We start from the raw sequence: 26,988 nt of genomic DNA on the forward strand, positions 1-26,988 counted from the left end.
TGTGTACCGTGTGCCGGGCGCCGTCCTGAGGGCTCTGTCCTCGCGGCCGCTCTCAGACACGCGCTCAGCATCCCCTTCACGCCGCCGAGAAGGTGAGGTGAGCGGTCGGATGCGGAAGAGGCAGGATTTGAACCCAGGCCTCTGGCTCCTGGCCGCCTGCTCTGACCGCTCGCGCTGTACGCGGTGTTCCCTCTGTGTCCCACAGACCGTGGCCGAGTGTGTCCTCTATTACTACCTGACCAAGAAGAACGAGAACTACAAGAGCCTGGTGAGGAGGAGCTACCGGCGCCGCGGCAAGAGCCAGGTGAGAGGCGGGAGGGGTTGGCTCTGGGGGCTGGTTCCCGGCGTGCCCTGCGGCCGTTGGCAGGGGGAGCGTGTGACCGTCGGCGCGGCGGGCTCGGGCCCCCTCGGGGGCGGCTGGGAGACCCTGTCTGGGGGTTTTCGGCCCGCCCCAGCGGCAGAGAGGAGCGCCAGGAGAAAGACCGCTTCCCTCTCTTAGCCTGGAAAATTCTGGAACTCCTGGCTTGGTGAATCGTGATCCCCGTGGTGAAAAGGGCCACGTCCCTTGAGCAAGGACGGGGTTCTCCGGGTGACTCGGGCTGGGTTCACACACAGCACGTTTAAAAACCGATTACAGTTCTTTTGTGTTTACCGTTCTGCGTATCTGAAAGCAAAAGGCAGCCAGTCTAGTCTGTCAGACGTGACTGCTCGGGAGGAGACCGAAGGATCACTTACCTTAAAGCACGGTTCGGCAAGCTATGGCTTGCAGGCTAATGAGTCCGGCCCACCACCTCTCTCTGCGAGTAAAGTTTTATCGACACACAGCCACGTCCGCCCGTTTCCCTGTTACCGTGGCAGCTCGCCTGTTAGCAGCAGCAGAGGGGAGCAGTCACGACAGAAACCGCAAGGCCTACGATCCGTACCGCCCGGTCCGGTACGGAAAATACCTCTGAGTTAGAGAGACGAGGAGTCGGTTTGAAGGCGTGTTCAGCAAATAATGGTAAAGACGGTGGGGGTCAGTAGGACACGTATGAAAGGGGGCTCCGAGGTGATCGTGTGGGAAACGGAGGGACGGCGTGGATTTGTTTCACTGCTGGGCCGTCGACAGTCGGCCGAGGGCAGGTGCTGGGAGCACGTGGCTCCAGGAGGAGGTCGGCTGGCGCTGCCCTAGGAGGGCTCCAGGCCGGACGTGCGTGTGGAGGCCTTCGGGGGTGTGGCCGTTGGGTGCAGGCGGAGCCGTCGCCTCCCTGGGGCCTCTGGCCTGGGGCACCCGGGAGTAGTGGGGGCTGGGACGGGAGGGTCTGGAAGCTCTCTCTCCAGCGGGCGCTCCCTGACGCGGCGTCTTCCCTTCCCCGGGCCGCCCAGGACAGGGTCCTGAGTCATCGCGCTCAGCCATCGGCAGTGGGGGCCTGGTGCCCTCTGCGACGCCCCCACTTTGCGGTCAGGTCCCCCAGACGGGTTCCCAGCCCACGTCCCTTTCCTCCTCTCTTGCCTTCTGGGAAGTATGCTTCGGCGGCACGGACCCACTTTCCTGTTGGCCAAGCCACACGGGATCCGGGGAGCGAGTTTGTTGTTAGACTAAGTGCCCCCTCCCCCCTTCCCCCGCCACACTCGGGCCCGAGCTTTGGTTCTCACCGGCTGGGTCGTTGAAGGGTGGCGGCGTTTGGTCCGCGGACGGGCTTTGCCTTCAGTGTTGTGTGGCCACAGCTGCCCGGCCGGCTTGCCCATCTAACAGATGCGGAAAACCAAGGCTTGCTGGCCTGGAGCCGTTTCACTGCAAAGAGAAACTGAAGTGCCGTTGGGAATTTTCTAGACCGAGAGGCTCAAACTCACATAAATTCCAGGCAGGGGACACGAATGTGCTGAGGCAGGAGGCGCACAGCGGTGAAGACTGGGGCAAAATAGAGGCCTGTAGGTTTATGTAAAAATAAATTAATTAATTAAGGTTTTTTTTATTTAAAAATAAGTCCTACTTCGGGGCACCTGGGCGGCTCAGGTGGTTAAGCGTCCAACTTCGGCTCAGGTCACGATCTCACAGTTCATGGGTTCGAGCCCGCGTCAGGCTCTGTGCTGATGGCTCGGAGCTTGGAGCCTGCTTCGGATTCTGTGTCTCCCTCTCTCTCCGCCCCTCAGCCGCTCATGCTGTCTCTCTCTCTCTCTCTCTCTCTCTCGTTCTCATAAATAAACATTAAAAAGATTAAAACAAGTAAGTCCTGCTTTGGGGTGTTTGCTGAGCACCTGATACAGGTGCACGTGCCCTCGCTCGTGCCGCTGCCTTGGTGGGGGCACCGTGGGTGGGCTCATGAAACCCTTCCTGGTGGCGCGGCGGGGGGCCCTAGAGGAGAGAGGGTTCTGACTCCGAGGGAGGGTTATTTACGGAGGGGGTATCCCGGACAAGCCCTAGAGGGCTGGGGGTGCCCGTGTCCCGCATCTCTGGTCCTGGCGGCCACGCCTTTGACTTTGTGGTGTTCGTGCTGGGCACCGGGACTTCCTTGCCGTTGTAGGGACCAGCGCATGTACGTGGTTCTGACACCACGTGCTGGCCCTGTGCCTGTGAGCTCCCGTACAGCAGAGGCCCTCGAAAGTGAGGGTAAGGAGCGGCCCCTCGGCTGAACAGGGACAGAGGTGAGGGTGTCCTGGGCAGAGAGAGCAGCAGGTGAAAGGCACAGGGGTATGAGTGAGCACCGCGCCCTCAGAGTCTTTGAAACAGGTGTCTTAGCACCTTCCCGGGTCTATTTTATTTTATTTTACGGTTTATTTATTTTGAGAGAGAGAGTGGGGGAGGGGCAGAGAGAAGAGAGAGAGAGAAGCCCAAGCAGGTTCTGCACTGTCAGCTTGGAGCCTGACGCGAGGCTTGAACTCACGAACCGTGAGATCGTGACCTGGGCCAAAGCTGGATGCTAAACTGACTGAGCCACCCAGGCGCCCCAGCAGCACCTTCCAGGGTCTTAAATGAATGAAGGATTGGGGAAAGGTCATGGGACCCTGTATCTCCTCATGTTTGCTGAGTGAGTAGAGACGTTTCTCTTCTCTATGGAAAACAGGAGCGTAAACGTGATGGTGAATGGTGGCTCACACCTGACCTCAGCGTCCGTAAGAGGCGACAGGGAGTGCTGAGGCCCGTGGCCGACTTACAGAGCTCATGCGTGTCCGTTCCAGCTGACCTTTGGCCAGATGGCCTCGTATTGCCAAGAGCCGATTTTTGACGATAAGCTGAAAATCGGGATTTATGTGAAATTGCCTGATTTTTAAATCTCAGGGTGCATGAGAAACAACACCAAGGGGTGCCTGGGTGGCTCAGTCAGTTGAGCGCCTGACTCTTGATTTCGGCTCAGGTCATGATCCCAGGGTTCGTGGGATTGAGCCCCAGGTCGGGCTCTGTGCTGACAGTGAGGGGCCTGCTTGGGATTCTCTCTCTCTCTCTCTCTCTCTCTCTCTCTCTCTCTCTCTCCCTCCCTCCCTGCCCCTTCCCTGTTCATGCTGTGCGTGTTCTCTCTCTCAAATAAGTAAACTGAAAAACAACAACAAAACACTGTGTAGGTCAGGCAACTCACATTTGCTCTTTTTTTGAAATTAAGTTTTTAATTGTAGCGCCAGAAAGTGTGCAGCGTTGGGTTAGTTTCAGGTGTGCGATACGGCGATTCAGCTCTTTCATACGTCACTCGGTGCCCGTCGCGATAAGCACCCTCTTAATCGTATTTGCTCTCAATCTGCCCTCAGCCTCGAGCGTCAGACCTCTGGATTCGGGAATGGTAAGGCCGCGTGGTAAGGGACTGTGTGACTTGGGACAGGCCAGACCAGGCAAGCCCGGGGCCCTGGGGAGCCCGGGAGTGTTTTCCAGCAGAGGAGAAACGTCTGTTTCCTCTTTTTGTCTGTGTTGTCTTGGAACAGCCGTAGCGTCTGCGCCACTTCTGTGGTGAGGTTTGGCTTCTGCTCAAGCCGATGCCTCGGGCTGGGGCTCCCAGGATGGAGGAAGGATGCCTCTGCGCTCTGCCTCTTGCAAATGGGCGGGAGGAAGCGGGACAGGAGGCCCCTGTCTCCTGGGAGATGGGACGCGTCTTGGGGGCTCTCCCCTCCCTCTGGTCACTGGGGCTGCTAGGGTGCCAGTGTGGCCCGGGCCCCTCCCGGGGACAGAGATTTATATGCCGATCCTGGAAGGACTTCTATGCCAGGCACACCGGCCCTGTTCATAAATATGGAATAAATGGGTCAAACCCGAGCGTTGGCTTTGGGGCCGTAAGTCTTTTCTTTGCCCCGTGACAGTGACATAAACGGCAGACGCGGTTCCCTCGGCCCCTCTCGTTAATCTGAGATGCAGTTACTGGTGGGGCCCGGGCCCCCCTGTTTCTCCTCGGTTTTATAAGACCCGTGATCCTGCCGATACATCTGCCCGTGGGGAGGCGGGGTCCCCGCAGCCCGGCCTGGAGTAGGCGAGGGCACGTCTGCGTGGGATGGGTGCAGGCGGCGGTGGCCTCCCGTGGGCTGATGGTGGGACGAAGGGAACGGACGGGAGGGAGGAGGGGCTGCCGGAGGCTGATCGTGCAGGGTGCCCAACCGCGGGCTGGGGAGCAGAAGACGCCCAGATGACCCCCTGCCGCCCCATCCTAGTATCTGAGCGGCATGCAGCCCGCCCCTGGGCCACGGGTCCCACCCTGCAGCCCCTTCCCTTTGCCCACACTTCTGTCTCCCAACCCTCCTGTCCGCCCGGAGACGGCCCCCCTCGCCTCCCTGGGCAGCCACAGGAGGACAGACGTCAGGTCCTTCCAGCAGATGAAACGTAGACGCCTCTGGGACGGGGCCACGGCGGCCAGGAGGTCGTGCCTCCCCTGTCCTGGCTTCTTCCTCAGGCGGATGGGGGCCGAGCCATCGGGGGTGTACTTATTTCTTGAGGGGAGCGAGTCAGGCCTGCCCCACCTTGCCGGGTCCCTTCAGTTTCGGACGGAGACTTAGGTGGTCTCAGCCTTGTCAGGGAGAGGCCGGGGGAGTTGGCGAGACACGGGAGCCCTGTCAGAATCCGCAGTCACCGACCGGCCTTGTGGCGTGATGGGCCAGCGCCGCGGCTGACTGCACGGGGCTGATGACGGAGAGGCCGGGGTCTGTGCGGAGGGCGGGACGCGTTTTAACTCCGGGACTTACGGGGCGGGGGGTACTCGATGATCCCCGGTTTACAGGTGAGGAGGTCAGACCTGGCACCGTCAGCCACGGGAGCCCGAGGGGTCCCATCTGCCACGTTGTGGCCGTGTGGCTGGGTCCGTGGAAGCCGCGCCTCACCGACCGCATCGCCCGTGGGGGCTGTGCGTGTAGGCTGTGCTGGGTCCAGGCAGCAGGTGGACCGCCCCTCTCCCCCGCCACCGAGCCCGCCTGGGTCTCCCTCCCCGCTCGTGGGGCAGCTGCTCCTGGAAGCTCTTCCCGTCTCTCTCGACTCTCCTCTGCTCCCTGGACCGCGAGTGTCTCTGGGAGACCTCGAGGGCTGTTTTCTCCCTGGTCTGTCTCTCCCTCTCTTACCCTTTTGCAGTCTGCCTTAGCACCCCCAGACCCCCGCGCGTCCCCTCCCTCTTCTGGGTGACCAGTGACCGCAGAGGCCGTGGCGCCTATCTGTGGCTTCCGTGGCTGGGGGCCACGCGGTGGCTAAGGATGGCCACGAGGGGCCTCTCAGCTTTCCAGCCCAACTGATGCCCCGTGGTGGGCCCTCCCCACCCGGTGTCAGATGCACAATATTATGTTCATCCAAGGGCATCTCTTGAGTGCCTACTGCATGCCAGGGCTAAAAGCTTTGCTTTCAGAGCAGTAGCAGACTGTGATCTTTCAGGAAGCTGTTGGGAAGGCGTCCGCCGGGCACGGCTGTCTTGACAGCTCGCGGACGGTGCCGATGAAAGGCCGTGAGGTGGGCGCGAGGCGGTGCTTCAGGGTGTCGGCGAGCGGGCTTGGCGGTCCTTCTCCAGGCCGGGTGGCCGGTGCCTTTCCCGAGTTGGCTGGCGCACAGCCCGGGCCCAGAGACGGGGGGATGCCCCTGATGTCTTTGCCGGAGCCCCCCTCCTCGCCGTTCCTGCGTCGGTGGGACTGAAATGGGTTCCCGGCGCAAATCCTGGCGTCTGGGGACGAGAGCTTGAGTCTGCGGCGCTGACGGCAGGAAGTTACTCTCCCCAGAACGCAGTGGACACCGCCCTCTGCTCCAAACTGACTGCAGTAGTCACGTTCACTCCGCGCCAGGCTGTCCCCTCAGCGGGCCCCTGCGGGGGTCCCAGGCTGAGTCGCGAACCCGAGACGGAGCTGGCGTCCAGCCGAGGGTCTCCTCCGCGGGGCCGGGGAGCCTGCATCTCTGCCACGGACCCGGCAACGCTGGCTGCCGGTCTGGGGCCACTCGGAGCTTCAGCCTGGGTGGGGGGGCGTTGACTGGGGAGGGCCCCCCGGAGGGGGTGGGGAGGGAGCAGCGTGGCAGAAGGGGAAACTGAGGCGTGGCACGGGCTCGCCGGCAGCGTAGATTGACCATGAGGAGAGGGGCTGGGGGAGAGGCGATGGGATGACGCCGTGGGTGAGTTGAGCTGAAATGGCCTTTCCCGGGTGTCCTGAGGTGGGCTGACAGGGCCAGGTCTTGGTCCCCGGGCCATGGACAGCTGAGCGGGGGCAGCAGGCCCCTTCTGGGGAAGGGGACCTGGCCGGTCCATGCGACGGACAAATCCTGCGTCTTTTCCTATTTGCAAATGACATCTCGCGGCGGCCGTGACCTTCTCGAATGCGTAACCGCAGCGCGTAGAGCGAGATGTCACTGCATCCACCCAGGTGACTCCCCGCCCTGTCACACCCTCATTACACGCCCTGAGCCAAGCCGTTTGTTCATCGTTTTGATGGTTGCGTTTTGAAAGCTTGGATGGTTACAAAAGTAGAACGTACAACTCCTTGACGGAAAGCGTCGCCCGTCGGCGCGTCGTCCTGAGAGAGGCGAGGCGCACGGGGGCCCCGGTGCTCGGCCCTGGAGGCAAGGGATGTGTGCTGGCCACGTGGAGCATATCAGGATCACGTTTGCGTTTAACAGAGGGTGCCATCCACCTTCCAGAAGCTTCTCCATATTCTGACAGAGGGAGAGGCGGGCCCAGCGGCCCCTCACGCCCACCCCCACCGGTCCCCTCGCGCCTGAGCTTTGGCAGGTGAGAGCTGAGCCCCCGGGTGCTGGCCCCGGGCCCCTGGGACTTCGCCGTGAGTGGCGGGCGGGCTGTAGGCTGGGCCGAAGAAACAGCATCCTCTCTGCGAGCTGAGTCACCGGCCAAGGCGGGTGACGGTGCGGTGGTTTATGGTTCGTGATTCATGGACGGAGGGGCCGCGTTCTGCCAGCTAATTGCAGAACCAGAGTCCAGGAATGCTGTGGTCGGTAGTCGGCTCCAGCGTCGGGGAGCCGGGAGTGTGAGGCCCGGCCTGCCGCAGCCCTGACCCAGGGGCCCCTGTGGCCCTCCAGGTGATGGGGGGGCCCGTGCTACGGAGGGGCGTGTCCCCGAGGGTGAGTGCTCCCCTGGGCCGCTGAGGCCCAGCCTCCTGGCCTGTCCCCGGGGGCCCCACCTCCTCTCCTGCTCCCCGGCCTGCACATCCTGCCCTCGTGGCTCCTCTCTGTGGCTCAGTCCAGCTCCACCTCTGACCGGGTGCTCAGCCCAGGCTCCTGTGTTTTCTGGGTCGATCTCCGTCTCTTACCGCCTTTTCTGCCTCTGCGTCCTGTTTCCCTGATTCTTTTCCCTACGTGTGAGTCTCTGTGTGTCCGTTTCCCTCTGTGTTTGTCTCTCTCCCCCTCTGCCCCCACACCCATACCCCTCTGTCTCCCATCTCTCACCTTCCTCCCCTGTCTTTTCTCCCCCCGAGCCTCCTCTCCCAGCTCCTTGCCAGGGAGCACGTGACCTTGTTCGGGTTGCTGGGACGCTCCTGAGGCTCCTTTGCCTGGGCAGCTCTCACAGAGGACAGTGTGACCCGGAAGGCTGTTCCCAGGCAGGCCCAGCCAAGTGTGGTCCACATGGGGAGGGGCAGCTGCTGTTCAGCCCGTGCTGGTTCCCAGGGCCTGGTTATGTCTCCCCTCCCCCCCCCCCCCCCCCCACCTTGGGCTGATGAAATCGTTGACCGCCATCCCCGCTCTAGTGAGGTCTGGCAGGGACATGTGGCAGGCCAGATATGGCCACATCGCCTCCAGGTTGGGCCGCGTTTCTCCCGGGCCACGGGGTAAGCGTGAGTGTGCCAGACTGCTGCCCGGAGCCCAGATGGGCCTCCGGCCTGGGGGTCTGTCTGGCTTTCCTGGACGGCCCAGGCCCGCGGGAGGTATGCTTCCGCCCTGCTGGGGGCCAGACCGTGTCCGGATCTAGGGCTCCAGGGAGCAGATGTCCCTGATTCCTGCCCGAGATGGGGGAGGCCACTGGGGAGGCCCCTCCAGGCTCACAGTCCCCGGACACATTCCAGGAGCCGCCGTTGTCAGGAGAGCCCGTGCCCCAGGGAGCCAGCAAGCTGGCTCGTTTCGGGAGAGCACAGGCATGGCCTTCTCACGGGCCGTGATGTGGTGGCAGGGGAGACCTGGCTCCCCGCCAGCCCCGTCCGAGGCAGACCACCTCAAAGGCATAGAAGGACACGGAGGGCAGGAGCCCGTCCAGAAGATGTGAGCGCGGATCATTTGGACTCCAGGGGGTGAGAGCCTGGGGACCGACGCACCCCACATCCGGGCGTCTCAAGCTGGGCTGCCAAGAGCCAGAACATAGTTACCAGAAGAGCAGCATTTGTGCGGGTCGGTGCCTGCGTGGGCCACGGCAGGGGGGCCGTGGTGGGCCTGACCGCTCGAGGAGCGTCCTGGGTGGATGGTGGCCGTGTTGGAGACCTTGTCGTCGTGTCTTCACACAGTCACCGTTCTAGCTGATTCCACAGCGAACAAGACAGACCAGGTCCCCAGAGCTGACACGCCCATGTGGGAGGTGGACGGTGCACAGTGAATTAGCGTGATCGTGTGAGGTGGCGGGAAGGGCCGCAAAACGTGAGCCAGAGTCAGGAGGCAAGTGACGCGGGGGAGGGCAGCTTTTAGGGAGCAGACCTCGAGGGCCTGGCTGAAGAAGTGTCATTTGGGCTCAGACCTGAGTGATGAGAAGGAACCGGCCAGGCAGAGTTGGAGGGAGACTCCCGGGCAGCAGGCACAGCGAGTGCAAAGGCCCCGAGGTGGGAATAAATGTGGCGTCTTCCAGGAGGCAAGGGGGAGCAACCGCGAGGGAAGTGGGTGAGGCGGGTAGGGGTGGGCAGGGGCCAGATCACGAGGCCTTCTGCTGTGTCAGACCGCCGATTTTATGCCCGGTGGCGGGACAGGCTCTGACCGACGGCTTAAAACGGAGCTTTGGCCGCCAGAGCCTCCCCTGCAGGCGGAACGAGAACAGACGTCACGGGAGCGTGTGTGAAACTCCGGCTTTGCTGGCACGTGTGTCTGCAGGGGATGCTGGTGTGGGTTTAGCAACCCGCCTTCTGGGGGGGCGAGGCCCCGATCTGCAGCACGTGCCGGCGGCTGTGGTTAAGACCCTCCCGCCGTGCCCCGATCTCGGCTGCCAGCGTGACGTCACGGGAGGTGGGAGCGGGAGGGACACGCACAGCGCCGTATCCCGCTCCACTTCCGCTGTGTGGGTGTAGTTGACAGAAATGTCCTCAAGAGCACAGATGACAGACAAACGTAGCTGGATGATTGGGAAGCGAGGCCCTCGGAGTACTTGTTACCTTTGTTTTTATTATGATTTCTTTAACCGTAAGGTCATGGATTTCAGTTTTTAGTAACGGCTGTGTCTAATAGCAGCTCGCCTGCAAAAACCCTGCAAGTTGAGGTCTGTTCTCGCGAGCTGGTCCGAGCCAGCTCCCGCACGCCTCTGTCCGTGTGGAGACGCCCCGCACGGACTAACCCCACCTGCATTTCCCAGGAGGGACGGACGGACGGGCTGGATGAGGAGGGTAGGGGGCCGAGTGTCGGCGGGGAGGCGGGGGGGTGGGGGTGGGGTGCTGCCGGGACCAGAAACCTCCATTGTGTCTTGCCTCCCGACGCCCGACCCCGACCGCAGTTCTCCCCCAGCCTCGGCCTCCGGGACGCCCTTCCCTGCTGCCCAGAGGTGGCAGGTGTCACGAGGACAGAGCCCCTCTCTGGGTTCGCTCTCCGGAGGCGCCCGGTGACACGTCCGTAGAATGAGTGGATGAGACCGTGCCGCCTCTGGTGTCGCTGGGTGTGGGGTCTCGGGAAGCTGTCCCGGCACATTTTTGGGGACCTATCCTCCGAGGATCGAATGCGTCCGCGCCTACCTGGATTGTCGGCACTTCTTCCCGCTAGGCAAGATCGGCGGGAACCGACTGCCGTGCCTCCCTCGATGGGCCACCGCGCTGCCCTTCAGCACCAGGCGGAACACGGCCTTCCCTGCCCGCCCCTCCCCCACTGCCACCAGGGCGCCACCCGCCTGCCTGCGCGTGGGTGTCGAAGCCGGCCGGGCCCTGCCGCCAGGCGCCGTGTGTCACTTGGTGAGCACGGTGGGGGCGTTTTCACGTCGCCGTGCCTTTGCCCACCAGGCCCCCTCCCTGCGGTGTCCCCTCTCGTCCTTGTCAACCAAAAGCCTTCGGGGACCCAGCTCACAGGCCTCCTTCCTCGTCCCCATGGCCCAGGAAGAACTGCCACCACGTCTGCGGCCTGCTGAGCCTTTTCAGGTTTTCTCAGCACTGAGCCGCCGGCTGCCCTGGCGGGCGTTCCTTGTCTGTCACCTGAGGCGCCAGCTCCGGAAGGTTGGGGCCCGCGGTTCTGGTGGCGTGGAGTCCCCCTGGTGGGGCATGGGCTGTGGGGGCACAGTCTGGCTTGAAAGGGGGGAGCCTGAGCACACCCGCCCCTGGGATCCCGCTGGGAAATGCCGCGTGACCTTGGGCGAGCTCCTTGACTTCCTGCGTCCTCGTGTTCTCATCGCTAAAACAGAGGTGTTGGCAGCGTCGCCGGGGGGATTCGGTTAACTATACCAGGTTCGAGACTGGGAGAAGAAGGCTTGGTCCCACATTTGCCGTGTGCGGTCAGGAATTGTCGGCGTTGCGTGCTGTTTTCCGTGCGGCCCTGGCCTGGGGCCTTGGCACAGCGCGGGCTCAGCTTGCCTGTCCCGCACTCCATCCTCCGGAAGCAGGGGTCCCTCGGGCACTTGAACCGATGACCCTGGCTAACCGTAGATCCGGTCAGGGTTTCCGCGAAGCTGTGCTGTGGTTTGGGGGTGGGGGGTTGCTCCTGACCCAGCGCCGGGCACGAAGCCCGTTGTGAGCCTGGCCGCTGACGCGTCTCAGACGCAACGGTAGGCCCCCGTCAGGAGCTCCGGAGTCGCTCGAGATGGTGAAGTCTGGCTTCCAGGTCCACAGGCGTCACCGGCTGCCAGGGGCAAAGGTCCTGGGTGCGTTTTGTGAAACAAGGACCCTCGAAAGCCTCGCTCCTCGGCGTGACCCAGGAACCAGCAGCGTCAGCCTCCCCAGGAAGGTGCCTCGAAGTGCACAGGCCCAGGCCCACCCCAGACCCACGGACTCTGCATTTTCTCACCACGCCCAGCTGATTCGTGTGCGGGTCTAGATTGAGCAGCACTGGTCTGGGAGCAGGGCTGGGCAAATTGTGGCCCCCTCAGGCCAGATCTGGCCCACTGCCTATTTCGTAAATAAAGTTTTATTGGCACGTAACCGTGCCCACTTGTCTACATGTTGGCTGCTCTCAAGTCCCAAACCGTGTTGGTATGAGCAGTTGTGACGGAAGCCAGTGGACCTGTGGCCGTACGGAAAACGTTTGCTGCCTCCTTGTCTAAAACACCAGTTCTCAAGCCTGGATGCCCATTGGGATGACCTGGGAATTTAAATACGCCGAGGCCTGGGTCTCACCCCAAGATTCTGATACCATTGGTGCAGGCGTGTCTTGGGGTTCGGGACTCCCCAGAGTGCCCTAGGGGGCGTGTGTGTGTGTGGCCATCAGACAGTGAGATCCTTGGGAAGCAGGGCCCTGGAAGGTGTTAATCCTCACTGTGTTAGCGGTCCTCATGGTTGCTGCCCTAGACCATCAGAGGCTTCCAGATTTTGAGAGACTGAGCTGGCCGTGGTGAGGGGGGCGGTGCTGTGACTTGGGGCCCCCGTCTTGCCGCATAGATCTGGAGTGAATGGAGCACCCCTAAATCAGCCGTTGACCTCGGTGCAACAGGAGGTCAGGCAGATGGTCGTTATTGTGCTGATGGGTCTCTCCCACTGGGAAACACGTTTGAGGCCAGGACCAGGGCTCCGCTCCCAAGGGAGACGGCAGTCGGGTCACGAGATGCCGGGAGCCCACGGGGGGCTGCATGCCGTGACTCCAGAGCAGCCTCGAAGGTGCTGAACTAGTGGGTGTAGCCACACGCCTCCTCGTCCCTCACCCCTGTCCTCGGGGCTTGATAAACCGTCGGGGTGTGGCTGGCTTTGGGACTGCAGACCTAGGTGGGAAGTGGTGGGAGTAATGGCCGGGCTGCAGTGTCTGTTGGGACTTCGAGCCTCCCCGCAAGGGGGCACGGGCGCGGGAGCCTGCAGAGGGGTGGGTGGCACGCCGGGGGGGGGGGGGTGGGGGCGGCTGGAGGGGGGCTGGGCACGGCCAGGGTTAAGTCGGGCCTCGGTTGGAATCCTGGCACTGCTGTTGACCAGGTTTGTCGCTCGGCCACCCTGTGCCTCAGTTTCCTCTTCTGTAAAGCGGGAGAGGCAAGGGGCTGGTAAAGGAGACGGTCGAGGTCCGTGGTGCAGTGCCCGCCACCTGGCACTCTGGGCCGTTCTGGGGATTCCTGCTGCGATGCGGATGATCATTCAGGGGTGGGGGCGGTTTGGGGCCGGCCCAGGCTCAGGTGGGGGCTCGAGGAGTCTTGATGGGGGACGGGCTGGGCGAGGCGGCAAGGGGCAGGGGTGCCCAAAGACCACCCCACCCCCAACCGAGGCCCCCGATTCTGGTCGGAGGGCGGAGTAGGGGGAGACTCTGAGCGGGGATTGTGCCTGCTGCCCCTGGACCATCCGCTTTCCTCCCTCGGAGCCCGTGAGGCTTTGCCTCTGCACCTAGTTTCCTGCTGTGCGGGAGGGGAAGGGTGGTCGCCGCTCTTTCTGTCGGAGGTTGGTTCAGGGCATCAGGCGGGTTGGTGCCTACGAGGTGCTTGGTGTGGGGCCAGGGACAGAACCCTGGGTCACTCCTCGTGTCCGTTTTCATCTTGGCCGCCACCGGGACTCGGGAGGGCCGGGAGCTGGTGAGTGGGGGGTGCACAGCTCCGTTTTGGGCAGTAAGCCCTTGGGAAATGCTGGCATCTTCCCAGTGGGGCTTCTCCAGGGCTCTGAGGCAGGGGGTGGGGTGCGGGCAGGAAGGCGCTTAGCTCAGTGCGGGCGCAGGTGCAGAACCCACCCCCACCCCCCCACCCCCCCGCCGGGCCTCAGCCCTTGTTAGGACGCACGGGTGCAGGGCTGGGCCTCTATGGGTGGGGAGCCGCACCTCCTGGCCATGCTGGGCTGGACGGTGGCCTGCTTTGTGGCCCAGGGATGAGATCTCACGGGGCTTTGAGGCCCCACCAGCCCAGACCCAGGGGATGACGACAGGTGCTTCCTGGTGGGTGGCCCGGAGTTGAGCCCTTGTGGCCACTGGGAGGGACGGGAGAAAAGGTTTGGGGTGAGGCTGCTGCCCGGGCAGGAGTCTGGGTAGAGAAGCGGCCGAAGCGGCGTTGGGAATGCCAAGCTACTTGCGGTTGGAAAGCCCCTGTCCTGCCCAGCCCCCGGCATCGGGTTCCCAGGTGCGCAGAAGTCGGCCAAGCCGACAGGACACCCCTCCCCAATCAGCCACGCCATCTCTGGCCCCGGAGCCTGCTCCCTGGTCCCCGCTCGCCCCCTCTGCCCTCCTCAGGCGAGTGCACAGAGGGCACCCGTCTCGGAACAAAGCGGGAAAACCTCTCTGTTCCTGCCGCCACCTGCTGGGACGGCTCCGAAGGAGGCTTTGCCTTTCGGGTGTGAGAGGTGACCACGGCTCACAGGCTGTGTAAGTGTGTGCTTTGGTGTCTCAGGGGTCTTGGTGGTGGTGAGGGACAGGCTGGTGAAGGGACCGAGGCCAGCCGCCGGGAACTGGCAGCGATGCGGTCGGGGCGGAGAGGCTGCTCTGAGCCCCCCTCGCCTCCTCTTGCAGAGCAGAGGGGGTTCTCGGAGCAGCTTGTTCCTGGGGAGAGCCCGGGGTTCTGCGCTCTGGGCCCCCGTGGCACAGAACGCCCCCAGCTGTGGTCCGCCGCCTCGTAAACGACAGCCGCGCAAGAGGGTCTGTCCGGGGAGGGGGTCGCAGGCCGAGGCAGCCTCGTGCGTTGGAGGGCCGTGTGCTCCTGACGCGGAGGAAAGATGCAGGGAGGGAGGGACGCAGGGAAACCCCGCCTGCCCCCGCCTTCTCCACCTGCTGGGGTTTCTCTCTCCTTGGGTGACCGTACCCCTGCCCCACACCGAAAGGCTTTTCGACGGGTTTGTTTTCGTCTCCCTTGGCTCACTGGGATGGAAAGGTGGTCCGGTCTGGCAGTTGCCCGCAGGGAGAACTTTGGGGTGGCCTCAGCGTGTGCTTTATTTACTTTTTCTAATTTTTAAGTAGTTTTTGTAATGTTTACTTAGTTTTGAGAGACAGAGGGAGAGAGAGAGAGAGAGACCTAGTGAGAGCAGGGGAGACACAGAATCCGAAGCAGCCTCCGGGCTCTGAGCCGGCCACTCATAGCCTGACGTGGGGCTCGAACCCACAAACCGTGAGATCACGACCTGAGCTGAAGTCGGACGCCTAACCGACTGAGCCACCCGGGCGCCCCGAAGCAGCGGGTGCTTTGAAAGAAACCCAGCAGGGCAGGAGGAAGTCGGGCAGCCTCCCGGGAAGGAGCCGGCCGCCCTCACTTCCTCCCCCGTCCTGCTGAGGGCAGGCCCCGCGGCCCGGTGCGAGGGGGCAGCAGAGGGAACAGGCCTGGGAGGAGGTGAAAGAGCCTCGCCCTGGACGCGAGCAGAGCAAGCCTGCGGCAGGCAGTGGACCCTCGACACGGCAGCACACACCTGCACGTGGGCCGGGCCCCGGGCTCCCCTCCCCGCCTGCCCATGTTACGGGTGTGGCGATGGGCTGCGAGGTGGCCCGAGCTTCGTCAGGCATGCGTCCCCAGGTTCTCCGGTGCTCGCCCCGCTCTGGCCTGATAAGCCTGACCAGCAGCCCTCCCCGTGCCGGTGGTGGCTTTGGCCCCCCTTGGACAGCCGTGCCAGACCCCACTCGTGTCGGGGATCTCTTGTTCCGGCCTCCCGGCCCCCGGCCGGGGTGGGCCTGCGGAACAGCCCTGCTTTGCAAGGGAGGAGTCAGAGCACAGAGAGGTTAAGGTCCTCATCCAGGGTCACACAGCCCGCGAGTGGAGGAGTCAGGAGGAGTCCTGGAGGCGTCCAGGCTTCCGATGTCTACGCCTGGCCCTGGGGCTCCTGCCTCCCTGGACCCCGTGGGCTGCGGTGCCCCTGGCTGTGGCGTCTGCGGCTGACTGCGCCCCGTTCCCGCTCTGCGGGCGCACTCAGCCCAGGCGCAAAGGCTCACCTGCCTCGCCGTTTTCCTCCCTCCCCCGGCCTCCCCCGGGGCCCCCGCAGCAGCAGCAGCAGCAGCAGCAGCAGCAGCAGCAGCAAATGCCCCGGAGCAACCAGGAGGAGAAGGATGAGAAGGAGAAGGACAAGGAGGCTGAGAAGGAGGAGGAGAAGCCCGACGTGGAGAACGACAAGGAGGAGCTGACCAAGTAAGGCCGCCCCGTCGCCCCGCGTGGCCTGGCCCCCTCCCCCGGGTGGCGGGGAGGTGGCCTGGACTCAGCTCGAGACGGGGGGGGGGGGGGCCCTCTCTGTAGAAGCACCTGAGGCGAGCCATTCGGCGGCTGCGGATTGCCTGCCGGGAAGGGAGGCATTTTCCGCTCCGTCTGAACCTGACAGCCCCCCTTCCGGAAGCCTGCTCTTCCCCCCCGCCCGCCCTTGCCTCCTCCAACCCTCTGGAGACCTCTGAGACTGATAGCTCATTTGAGCTCTACTCCTGAGCTAATAAATCCAGGCAATGACTCGGGAGCTCTTGGCCTCCTCATCTTCTCCCCCTCCTCCGCCGAGTCTCCTGAGACGCCAGGCGGGGGAAGGGGGACGATCAGAGGAGCTGGCGGGAGGACTAGGTGTGCAGGCGGGCCCTGCCCTCACCTTTAGAATTATCGCCGTCAGCGTGAGTTCTTGCAGATCAAGGCACAGCCTCCCGTGTCTGCCAGGGGCGGGTGCCGAGCACAGCCAGCCGGAGATTCGCTCCAGAAAGGGGGGCGGGCACGGCTTTGTGCCAGGTGCCTGGCATGGGCTCAGGCATGTGGCTTCGGGGAACATCTGGCTTCGTTGCCCTCTGTGTCCCAGACGTGCGGGGGGGGGGGGCCTTCAGGAAGACGAATGGGAGGTGGGGTGTAAATCTGAGCGTCCCGCGGCGGCTTCGGAGAAAGCCCCGGCCCCGGGTCCCGAGGTCACCCGCACACGCCCCCGCGCCCGGCCCGGCCTGCAGAAGCCCGGCAGGAGCCTTCCCTCTTGGGTATTGTGCGAGGCCCAGCGACCCGTCCCGGTACCGCGAGCAAGCCGAGCTGCTGCGGGCCTCGAGCCCCGCCGAGGGCGTCTCTGCTTCGGGGGGGGGGTCGAGCGGCCTCGTGGGTGGGACCCGGCCGCCCCCCACGCGGCTGAGCCAGCGGGCCTGCAGGCAGACGGCAGCGCGACTGTGTGGCACGTGAGCTGGTCTGGCAGGCGGACAGCGGCGCGTGCCCGCGGAGCCCCCCGGTTACCTGCCGGCCCACGCCCCTCGTCTGGGGAGTCGGGTCGTGCCGGCCGCCAGCTCGCACCTCCGCCCGCGTGGATACGGGGGCGCCGCAGGGGCCGGCGGCCCACGCCCCTCGTCCGGCGAGTGCGGAGGGCTTGCGGCCCGCTGCTCGCCGGCCCTCAGCCCGAGCTTTCCGGCGTCTGAGCCGCACAGGTCCCTGGCGGCCCGCGCCCATCGAGCTGACGGAAGCAGGTCCCCTGCAACCGTCGTCTGGTTTCCCGGCTCAGGCGAGGCTACCCCTGTCTCCCTCTCTGGCCTTCAGGGAGAAGACGGACGACACCTCTGGGGAGGACAACGATGAGAAGGAGGCAGTGGCCTCTAAAGGCCGGAAAACCGCCAACAGCCAGGGGAGACGCAAAGGCCGCATCACCCGCTCCATGGCCAACGAGGCCAACAGTGAGGAGGCCGTCACCCCACAGCAGAGCGCCGAGCTGGGTGAGTTGCAGGCCAGGGAGGACGGTGGGTTCCGAGGCCCGGCCTTGGCTTCCGAACTCGCTGTGTGACCCGGGGCCAGCTCCTGACCCTCTCTGTGCTCCAGGGCCCTCGTCTGCACACGCGCTTGCCGTGTGGGGGCCGGGTGTGGGAAGAGCCTACGACGGCTGGTGGGGCTGGGGAGGGCTCAGCGCCCATCAGCCCCGATGACCCCGGGCCTGGAGGGTTCACCGTAGAAGTCTAGATCGCCACTTTAGGTTCTGTTTTCTAATTGGAAAATCTGGCCGCGCTTGGCCCCCACCTGCGCCAGGGAGCAGTTGTCGTAGCTGCAACCCCTTTTCAGAAGGGCCTGGGCGTAGACTGTCCCCGCCCCCAGCCCTGGTAGGCACCCGGGTTCCAACTTCCCTCCCGTGGGCCTCAGTTTCTCCTGCTCGGCGGGTCTGAGCCTCACCCCCCATCCCAAGTTGGGGTTGGGGGCGGGAGAGACAAATTGAGTAGCAGTTCTCCCATTCAGCCACAGGGGGGCAGCCAACGTGTGTCCTTTATCTCCGCAGTGGTGTTTGGCTTGTTGGGGGGCCCGCCCCTCCCGCCTCTGGGGGAGCCCCCACCCTGGGCCCTGAGCGCTCAGGTTCAGGCCCCAGGCACCAGAGTGCCTTCCTAGGGTGGAAGTTGAGTTGATGGAGGTGACATTTCATTTCTCACAGTTGCCCCCTACCCGAAACCCAGGGTCTGTCCCTCCTTCCTGTGGGAGGTAATTCATACCCATTTCATAGATGGGCTGTGTGAGGCTTAGAGAAAGGATGTCACCTCCATATTCATGGAGTTAGCTGGAATTCAGACCAGCCCCATTGGCCACAAATTTCACGTGACTACTGTCACACTCCGGCCTTTGTGACTACGCCTTGGTGCCTGGAGGCCGGGGGCAGCAGGTTCCACGGCCTAACTTCTGGGAAGCTCCTCTGGGCCCCCGGCCGATGCTGGGTGGGGCTAGATTGCTGGGTGGAAAACACCTCCCTGGGCCCTCCAGTGGCACTTACACCTTGAGCTCAGACTTCACAGCCTCCCTCTGAGGGTCCCTTGGGAAGAAAGGGATTGCAGGCTGTTGTAGCAGGGAGGGGGGAAGCCGCCCAGGGAGGGGGGTGGGGGCCGTCTCCCCTCTCCTGCCTTGAGCTGCTCCTTCTCGTTCCCCTCCTGCTGGAACTCCCCTCCACTGGTCGGCTGGCCTCTACCGAGCCTGGTAGTTCCAGGCTGGCCTGGTGCTGTTCCAGGCGCTGGGTCCATGAAGCTGGTCCCTCATGTCTGCCCCCTTCAGGAGATCTTAAGCAATTTGCAGGGAAAGACCCAGGCGTCTGTCTCGGGGAACTTGGAGGAGAGACCCGAAAACAGTGCCACTGCAGAGGCCTGGCCGACTCTGCCCGATGTCCAGGGTCGCAGTCCCTTGTAAAGCCTCACCCTTGCACGGGGGGAACCGGGGGGACCGTGTCACTCACCCCGCAGAGCAGCACGCTTGGCCAGGGCCCTTTTAAACCCCAGGAGGCGAATGGCCGTGTCCCAAACCAGCTTTGGTTGTCACGGTTGGAGTGGGGACTACGGACAGACACCTGGTGGGTGTCAACCAGGGGTGTCACGGCAAAGACCCATCCGGCCCCCAACGAGTCCGAGCTCAGAGGAGGTCCCTGCCCACCCGAAGCTGGCGTTCTTGGTCCCTGTGCCCCTCGTGCGGTCGCCGTGCTCTCGGGGGAGGCGCTCCCTCCCCGACCTCGTGCGTGCAGATGCAGCTTTCACAGTAGAGGCCCTGGGCCATCTCAGTGTGAGTTCCGCCTGCCAAACGGGCTCCTTACGGCACCCCAACCCCAGCGGGATCGCCCCCTGGGCCTCTGCCAACGCGCCCCCGCCTTCCTTTCTAGCTTCGATGGAGATGAACGAGAGTTCTCGCTGGACGGAGGAGGAGATGGAGACCGCCAAGAAAGGTGAGCGCCTCCGCGGCTCTGACCGCTCTCGGTTTGCATCCGGGTCCTGAAGCTCACGTGCTGGGGAGCGGGCGACCCACCGGGCCTTGAACGGGGGCCTCTGGTGCCATCCGGAGGGGTGCGCTCCGCTTTGGGGCGTCCTCAGACTCGTGCCGTTTCCCGGGAGTCTCGGTTTTGCCCTCCAGAGGAGGGGTCCGTGTGGCTGCGTCGCCGGGCTCCGCGGCGGGTCCCTTGGCGGTGTCGAGGCGTGGCTCGGAAACCGTGCGGCTCATGCTGTGTACGAGGTCAGCAGGTGGCTTCTGTTGCCTCTGGGCTCAGCGCACTGTGGCCCCGTAGACAGAGTGGCGGCAGCACACGTGGGCCTCGCGGAGGGGAGGCACAGAGCTTCCAGCAGCCACCACGGTGGGGTCACGGGGTCAGGCTGTAGCCCCCGCCCCCCACTGGTGGCGTTCTCCCCCGGGAGGCGGGGCTACAGGGGGCTGGTGGCCACGTGCTGTGGTGCTGACCTCATGTCCTGCCTTAGAAGCCAGCTGTGCGTTCAGTGGAGCCGGAATAGCCGGGTCCTTCGCTTCCTGGCCCAGTGACCCAGCTCCGTGCCTCAGTTTCCCCACCTGTGACACAGGAGAGGCTTCCGGATTAACCGTGGGGGACTAGAGATTGCAGGCATCGAGGGTCCTGAGGGTGGCCCCTGCACTGTCGGGCTGCATCCCCTGGGTCCCCCTCGTCCCTGGCCCACTCCTCCCCTGCCCGAGCCCAGTGCCGACAGGAACGCTGAGGCCGGGTGGTGCCTGAGCCCCATGTGCCTGCCTGTTCTCACTTGCTTTTGATCTCAGCCCCGAGATCAGGGGTGGCTCCCCTGTCCATCCCGATTCACAGAGTAAGGAGCGAGGCCAGGGTGGCCAGGGTCCCGGAGCTGATGTGTGGAGGGGCTGGGAGCAGGCCCGGGCCTCCGGCCCTCATCCTCCTGGCCCTACCAAGGCCTTGCCACTGACGTGCGGCCTCTGGCGCCCGGAGCTCCAGGACGTGACTCACAGAGCAATGGATGGCCTTTCTAGCGAGGGCCCTGGGCACACAGGGGCAGGCGAGTCTGAGGACGGTGTGGCCTCCAGGCCGAGCCGGGACGGAGGCCGAGACGGGGCTGTCTGCCCTGCCCCCCCACCCCCCACCCTGGGAAGGGGGCCTGAGTGCGCCACCCTGAAGTTTCAGAATCCTACCAGGAGCAGGCCCCCCCCCCGCTGGCCCCTGTCGGGGCCCCCCCACCTTCCAGACTCCCGGCACTCGGGAGAGGCGCTGCCCTGGGAGGTGAGAGCTTCTCAGCAGGTCAGAGCAGGGCGCACGGGGGCCGGGCGGCGTCTCTGGCTTCAGGGCACAGGGGTGCCGTTCGCCCCACGGGGGGCCGCACTGTTGCTTTTGTCTGTCCTCCGTGCGCTTTGTGGTCCCAGTGCGGACGGCACCACTGAGCGCAAGAGGCTTCACTTTCACGGAGACCGTGCGATTTATTTTTTATTCTCCTCCGCGTTTAATTCTGGCAAAATACACAGAATGTAAAATTCGCTGTTTTGACTGTTCGAGAGTGTGCGATTGAGTGGCACAAAGGACATTCGCAGCCTTGCGCAGCCGTCCCCTCCGTCTCGTTCGGAGTGTTTTATCACCCCAGACGGAAACCCCGTGCCCACGGCTTGTCACACGTGGCCTCTGGCGTCCGCTGACCTTTCCGTCGCTGTGGATTTGCCTGGTCTGGGCTCTCGCGCGAGGGTCGTCCTACAGGACGTGCTTCTGCGTCTGGCTCCTCTCACTCGGCGTCGTGTTCCCGAGGTCCGACCGCTCCGTCGCGTGGGGGCCTCGCTCCTTTTTACGGCGGAGCTCTATCCCGCCGTGCGGACGGACCGCATCCTGTTGATGTGTTCGTTCATCCGTCGGCCGCTGGTCACGTGGTTGTTCCTACCTTTTGGCTACTGCGAACAGAGCTGCTGGGAACGTTTGCAATTGTTCGTGAGTCTCTCTGCCTTTGGCGGTGATTGTGCCCGGGCAGCTCCCCCACCCCCGCCCCCACCGGGAGTGAGGGGCTCCACGTGCACGCGCCTGGACCGCCAGCCCGTGCTCCCACGGCCCCTCACCCCCCGCAGCGTCTTCTGTTGTCACGGCAGCCCCGGCCCGGGCCCCCTCCCTGTTGCCTGGGAACCGGAGTCGGCCAAGTGGGCGGCTGTCCTCTCTCCCTCTGGGAAGGGCAGATCTGGGGACAGGGAGGTCGGCGGGGATGACTCACCAGCCGAGACGGGAGTGTGCCCCACTGTCTCAAGGTTGGGTCCTCACGGCGGCAGTGAGCTCATCCTGGGTCCTGCCCACGGAGACGGCGGCGCGAGAACCCCCCGGGGACCGCGCACGCCGAGGCCCTGCTCAGTGACATTTGTAATAATGCGATGAGCGCCGGCGTGCTCGTCTGCCGTGAATTACCGCAATCTGGACAATTACTGCTCAGGGTGGCTGCTAATGGCTGTGTGTTCCCGGCGGCGGTGGGAAGGGGCGGGGTAGGGAGGCAGGTGCCGGCAGCTCCAGCGGCTCTTCGAGAGGGGTGGGGGTGCGCGGGGGGGGGGGGGGCAGGAGGCTAGGAACGTTGTGGAGCCCCCTCCCCGCCCCTGTCCGGACCTCAGAAACCCAGGAAGGGACCCAAGAAACAGCTGCGCCCCAAGCAGATGGCACACACGCATCCTCCTGCCCGTCCTTTCCATCGACCCTGTGCCTCACCCAGCGCAGGGCAGGGGTACCCGGAGATCAGCCAGCCCGGACCCTCCCCTGGGAGCTGCCCCCGGGGCCTTGAGGGCACCGAGCCTGCCTAGGGCATCCCGGAAGACTGCCAGCGGCCTGGCCTTAAAGCTTGAGCTGCAGAGGGCCCCTCCCCCCCCCCCCCCCCCCGTGCCTAGAGAGAAACCAGACCTTCTGGCTCTGTGACCTCAGGCAAGTCCATCGACCTCTCTGTGCCCTGTAGCTCTCTGTAGCTCCCTCATCGGTGTGGTGGGAACTCGAGTGTCGCCCACTGTGTGAGTTTCCTGGAGCTCTGCCATGACAACGTAGAAACGTGGGGACTTAAACACAACAGAAGTGCATCCTCTCGCAGCTCTGGAAGCCAGAGGTCAAAGTTGAGGGCCGTGCTCCCTTTCAGGGCTCTAGGGAGGAGTCGTGCCTCACCTGCTCCAGCCTCCAGGGGCCACCTGATCCCTGGCGCTCCTTGGCTTGTGAGCACATCTCTTCCGGCCCTGCGTCTGTCTTCACGCGGCCGTGTTCCCTGTGTGTCTGTCCACATTCCCCTCTTCTTACAAGGACCCCCCCCCCCCCCCAATCCAGGATGACCTCATCCTAATTTGATCGTCTCTGTAGAGAGTCTTTTACCAGTAAGGTCACCTTTATAGGCAGCAGGTGGATATGAAATTCGGAGGGAACACTGTTCAGGCCAGTGCAGCCCCCAGTGTGGTTCTGCTGGGGCAAGAAACAAGCAGACAAAAAACAGAAGAGCTTAGGGCGGTGATGTCGTAGGCAGGCCGAGTTCCCTGTCAGCCGGCCCCTCAGCCGTGTGCCCTCGGCCTGGCCCATCTCTGTCTTGGCCTCGTTTCTCTTGTGCTGTGGCCACGTGGCTAGGACGCCATCCCCCAGGGGCATCACACCATACATGTGCGGGTCTTAGTATACAGCAGGCGCTCAGAGGTGGTAGGCCTGCCGTCTGATGCAGACACTTCGGAGCCTTTCTTGCGAGTTCAAGTCCGGGCTCTGCCCCCTAGGGGTGTGGCCCTGAACAAGCGCCCGCTCCTCTCGGGGCCCTGGCTCCCTGTGTGCACATCTCAGAAGTGGGCCAGAGGCAAATGACCTGCCAAGCAGGTGCAGAATGGCGCTTGGAGGAGGTTCCACCGGGCCAGAGAGGGTGCCCCAAAGTAGGGGCCCTGGGGCTGGCACCCAGAGCACGACGAGATTGAGCGGCACCCTTGAGTACTTCTCAGCATTCCTGGGTGCAAAGAGCCGCTAAAGGCTTTACGTGTATTAAAGTCACGTCATCCCGACCAGTTTTATGAAGCAGGTGGTGTTACTAGTTCTTTCATTCACATTTGGACACTGAGGCTCACAGAGGTTCAGTGAGCGGCTCAAGGCCACACAGCTATTAATTGGCGGAGCTGGAAGCTGAACCCAGATACTCTAGTAACAGAGTAGGAACGGGGCTGGTGTGAGGTGTGAATGAGTTAGTCCGTGGGGCTCGGCTGCTATTAATAAGATAGCGAGGGAGGGAAAGCATCCCGGCCGAAGGAACGGCATGCGCAAAGGCCCTGTGGCAGAGGCAGCGTGGTCGAGTAAGATGTTGACACGCAGAGTGACGGGGAGAGAGGGAAGAGGTGGAGAGGCCACTGAGATCCGGGCCTTAGCAGCCGTGGAGGAGAGTTTGGCCGTTTTTCTAAGAGCGTGGGGAGGGCGTGGGACAGCGGACACGGCAGCTGCAGGGGTCTAGGCGGGCAGGTGGTCACCTAACCTTCTCGTGAGCGTGCAGTCGGGGCTGCCTGCCCCGGAGCTCACAGCCAGTAGGGACCCAGCGTGTGGAGGAAGCGGCCTCCCCGGGGATCGGGCGGCTCCGGGGAGCTGGCTGCCTGCCCCCAGGCTCAGTGCCATGCTGGGCAGGAGGGGCAGGCCAGGCGCTGGGCCGGGCCGGGCCGGGAGGCTCTAGCTCCCCTGGGAAAGGTCAGCCTGGCCTGGCTCGGAGTCTCGACCCAGCTGTGCGAGAGGCCCGGGGCTCTGCTGGCAGTGGCACACGCCGGCCCCCGGCGTCGTCGCCGCCGCCTCGGTGGTGGGCGGGGCGCCAGCCGCGGAGGGGGCGGGGAAGCCCCTGGTCACGCCTTTCCAGACCAGCAGTGGGCGCTGGCCTGGCTCCCCGCTGCCAGCCCCTCCCTGGCCTCAAGTGGCCCGCCTGGCGACGGGAGAGAGGCCCGGTGAGCGAGCCAGCGGCCGGGGGCTCTGGGGTCCCGGGCGAGGCCCGCGGGCCGGATGGAGCTGAGGCGGGCCCCGGAACTCTCTCGGAAACTCCCGGGCCGCTCTGCCCGCAGGACTGGATCCCTGCCCCGCCCCCCACTTTCACGGAGAGCGAAGGAGAAACCACTAATGGCTTTGCACCTCCAAAGTGCTTGTTGTGCACACTGGCTGGTTTAATTAGTTTTTACGGATGAAGAGTCTGAGGTTCGGGGAGGGGACGCGGGAGCCCCCCGCCGCGGAGCTCGGGAAAGCAGGCCCTCCTCCCCCCCTCCCCCCCACGCGTGTCCATCGCCGAAGCGCCCCGCGGCGGGGAGCACGGACGAGGGGCGGCGTGCGTGCTCCGCCTGGACCGCCGCGCGCGTGGCCCGCGGGCCCCGTGACACGCAGGGTGACACGCAGGGTGGCGCGGCGGCTGGCGCACAGGGGCCGCTTCTGGGGGCGGGGCGAGCGAGGGCCCGGCGGGGACGGGGCCGCCCCTCCGAGTGGGTGCCTGAGGAGGGTCGACGCGTAGGGGTGGCGGTGCCGAGGGCCGTTGGCGGGGACGGACGGCGCGGCACCCCAGGGCCCACGCCGGCGAGCAGCACGCCCTTGGGCCGCTGCGGAGGTGCCGCGTCTCGGGCCGGTTGCCTCCCGACTCGGAGGCTTCTGGCGCGTGGCGGTTCGGAAGGAGGAGAAAGCCGGTTTCTGCGTGACCTCGTGGTGGGGGGCGGGCTCAGGGGGCAGAGGCTCCGGACGCCTCTGTTGGTCCTCGTCGGCCCCCTTGAAGACGCGGTGAGGCCCCTGCCAGCCCACCTTCACCCCCGGGAGGGAGAGGCACACAGCCGCGTCCAAGCCGGGGACCCCTCGCGGAGAGAGACGCGCGGCAGCGGGCACGGTCGCGATGAGGCCTGTTTGCGCGTGAATTGTTCCACCGGGCGAGTTCTGCACGGGTGTGAACGTCCACGTGTGCGCGCCCGCACAGGCACACAGACGCGACTTCTGCTTTGCACATGGGAAACCTGAGGTCCGGAGGGCTGAGTGATGAGCCCCGGGGGTGAGCTCTCCGCCCTGCTCTGTGGGAAGACTGGGCGCTGAGCGCCTAACGTGGCATTTTCCCAGAGAGTAGGCAAGGCGACGTGGGGTCCCACCCAGGTGATTTCTTTTCATCCGAAGTGTCTGTTTGATCGTGTGTGAGGGGAAGAGGTTGCTATTTGACATTCTGCCGATGACTCTCGCGGATGTGATGAAACGGGCTAACGTAGGCATCAGGGCTTATTCTTAAAAGCATAGGCGGAAAGGGAAAGGTAGGTAAGTCAAAGTTCAGGTATGAAGTTGTCTAGCCAGGCTCCTCATGGGATTTCGGGGCTGGCCAGAGTTCTGGAAGCTCTGACATGCAGTCGGTGCCCGACAGGGTTGCCAGCTGAGTGGCTGAGTCCACATCCAACCCACCCAGGGCTTGGGGTTTCTGAAAGAAGGAAGTGCTATGACTCAGGACGAAGCCTGCCGGGAGTTTTTTCCTCTCCTTCGACAGTGTTTTGGGCAGAAAATTTTGTTTCACGAACCGGAGTTTCTTTTGGAAACGGCAGCTGGCAGGAGGGGTGTGGATGTGTCCCTCTTGCGGGCACCCTGTGCTCTCCATGGAGGGAACAGAAAGCCTCAGGGTAGGAAGGGGCTGGCTGGGGTTGGGGAGCCTGTGCCTTTCCTGGAAGGGGGGGCTAGCTTCCAGATGGAACAGCTGTGACATCCCCGGGACCAGGAGGACTTCCAGAATCCTCCCTGCCTTGGGTATCGGAGCTCACCGGTGGTGGTGAGCTGGGGATTCACAGACCCTCAGGGGAGAGCGCTGCCTGTGGCCGGGACCTCCAGAGGGAGCCGGGGCAGGATCATGACAGGGACAGGGGCCTCTCTGGGGGCTGAGTCCCTGCTCCCGTGAGAACCGTTCATCACAGGCCCCTGCAAGGTGCATGGGAAGCTTCTCCCCGAGCTTGGCCAAGAGCAGACAGCGGCCCGGCCGAGCCCCCCACCGCCAGCCACCCCCCCCCCCCCCCCAGCCATGATGCTGAGCCGCCTCTCCTGCAGTGAGCCCTGCGGCCACCCACTGTTCTTCGTCTCTTTCGGAGCTCCAAGTGTGTGACTCAGACCTCCTGGCTTGACTTCCTGTCTTGGTCAATTTCACTTCCTAGTTCCTGCCTCCTGACTTTTCAGAACGAAACTCTTTCCTTAGAAATTAGAAGTGGGGTCGGGGAATCCAGACCGCAGGGGACATCGGTACTATGTAGCCTTGGGGCGCAGGCCTGTGGGCACGGCCCTGGGCGTAGGAGGTGGGCACTGCCTCGGGCTTCATCTAGCGAGGGTCCAGGGCACGCTGCTGGGATAAACGTTCGGTCCCCTCCTCTCAGGAGCTCCTTCCCGGGAGCCCGCGAGAGGTGGCCGAGGTGGTGTGGGACATCTGGTGGGCCCCCACACCCAGACACTCCAGGTATCTGGAGCTGTGTTCGTTTGCCAAGTGCCTCCCACATGCCCGACAGTTGCAGGTGCAGAGACAGGACAGTCAGTGAGCAGTGGAGCCAAGCAGCTAATTTCAGGAGAGAGGTGGCCCGGAGGGAACAAAGTCTCGTGATGACAGGGCGGCCAGGACAGTGGCTTAGACAGACCGGTCAAGGAAGCCTTCTCTGAGGAGGTATCATTGGAGCAGAGGAAGACGAGGCAGGGCTGTGAAAAAGCCGTGCAGGTCGAGGAAATAGCTAGTGCAGATGCCCTGGG

The 26,988-nt window shown here is 64.1% G+C and overlaps 1 protein-coding gene across 1 annotated transcript in view; it reads left to right on the forward strand.

Moving 5' to 3' along the window:
- Positions 1-26,988, forward strand: part of NCOR2 (nuclear receptor corepressor 2) — a 182,405-nt gene that overhangs the window by 98,157 nt on the left and 57,260 nt on the right. The window contains 5 exon segments of the mRNA XM_047088379.1: positions 206-304; positions 2,651-2,656; positions 15,610-15,752; positions 17,103-17,275; positions 19,180-19,242. Of these exon segments, the coding sequence (XP_046944335.1) occupies positions 206-304; positions 2,651-2,656; positions 15,610-15,752; positions 17,103-17,275; positions 19,180-19,242 (484 nt within the window).

This window comes from Lynx rufus, unplaced genomic scaffold (assembly GCF_022079265.1).
Source record: "Lynx rufus isolate CCGP_SWC_20201006 ecotype Redwood Valley unplaced genomic scaffold, mLynRuf1.p SCAF_24, whole genome shotgun sequence".
Taxonomy (NCBI): Eukaryota; Metazoa; Chordata; class Mammalia; order Carnivora; family Felidae; genus Lynx; species Lynx rufus.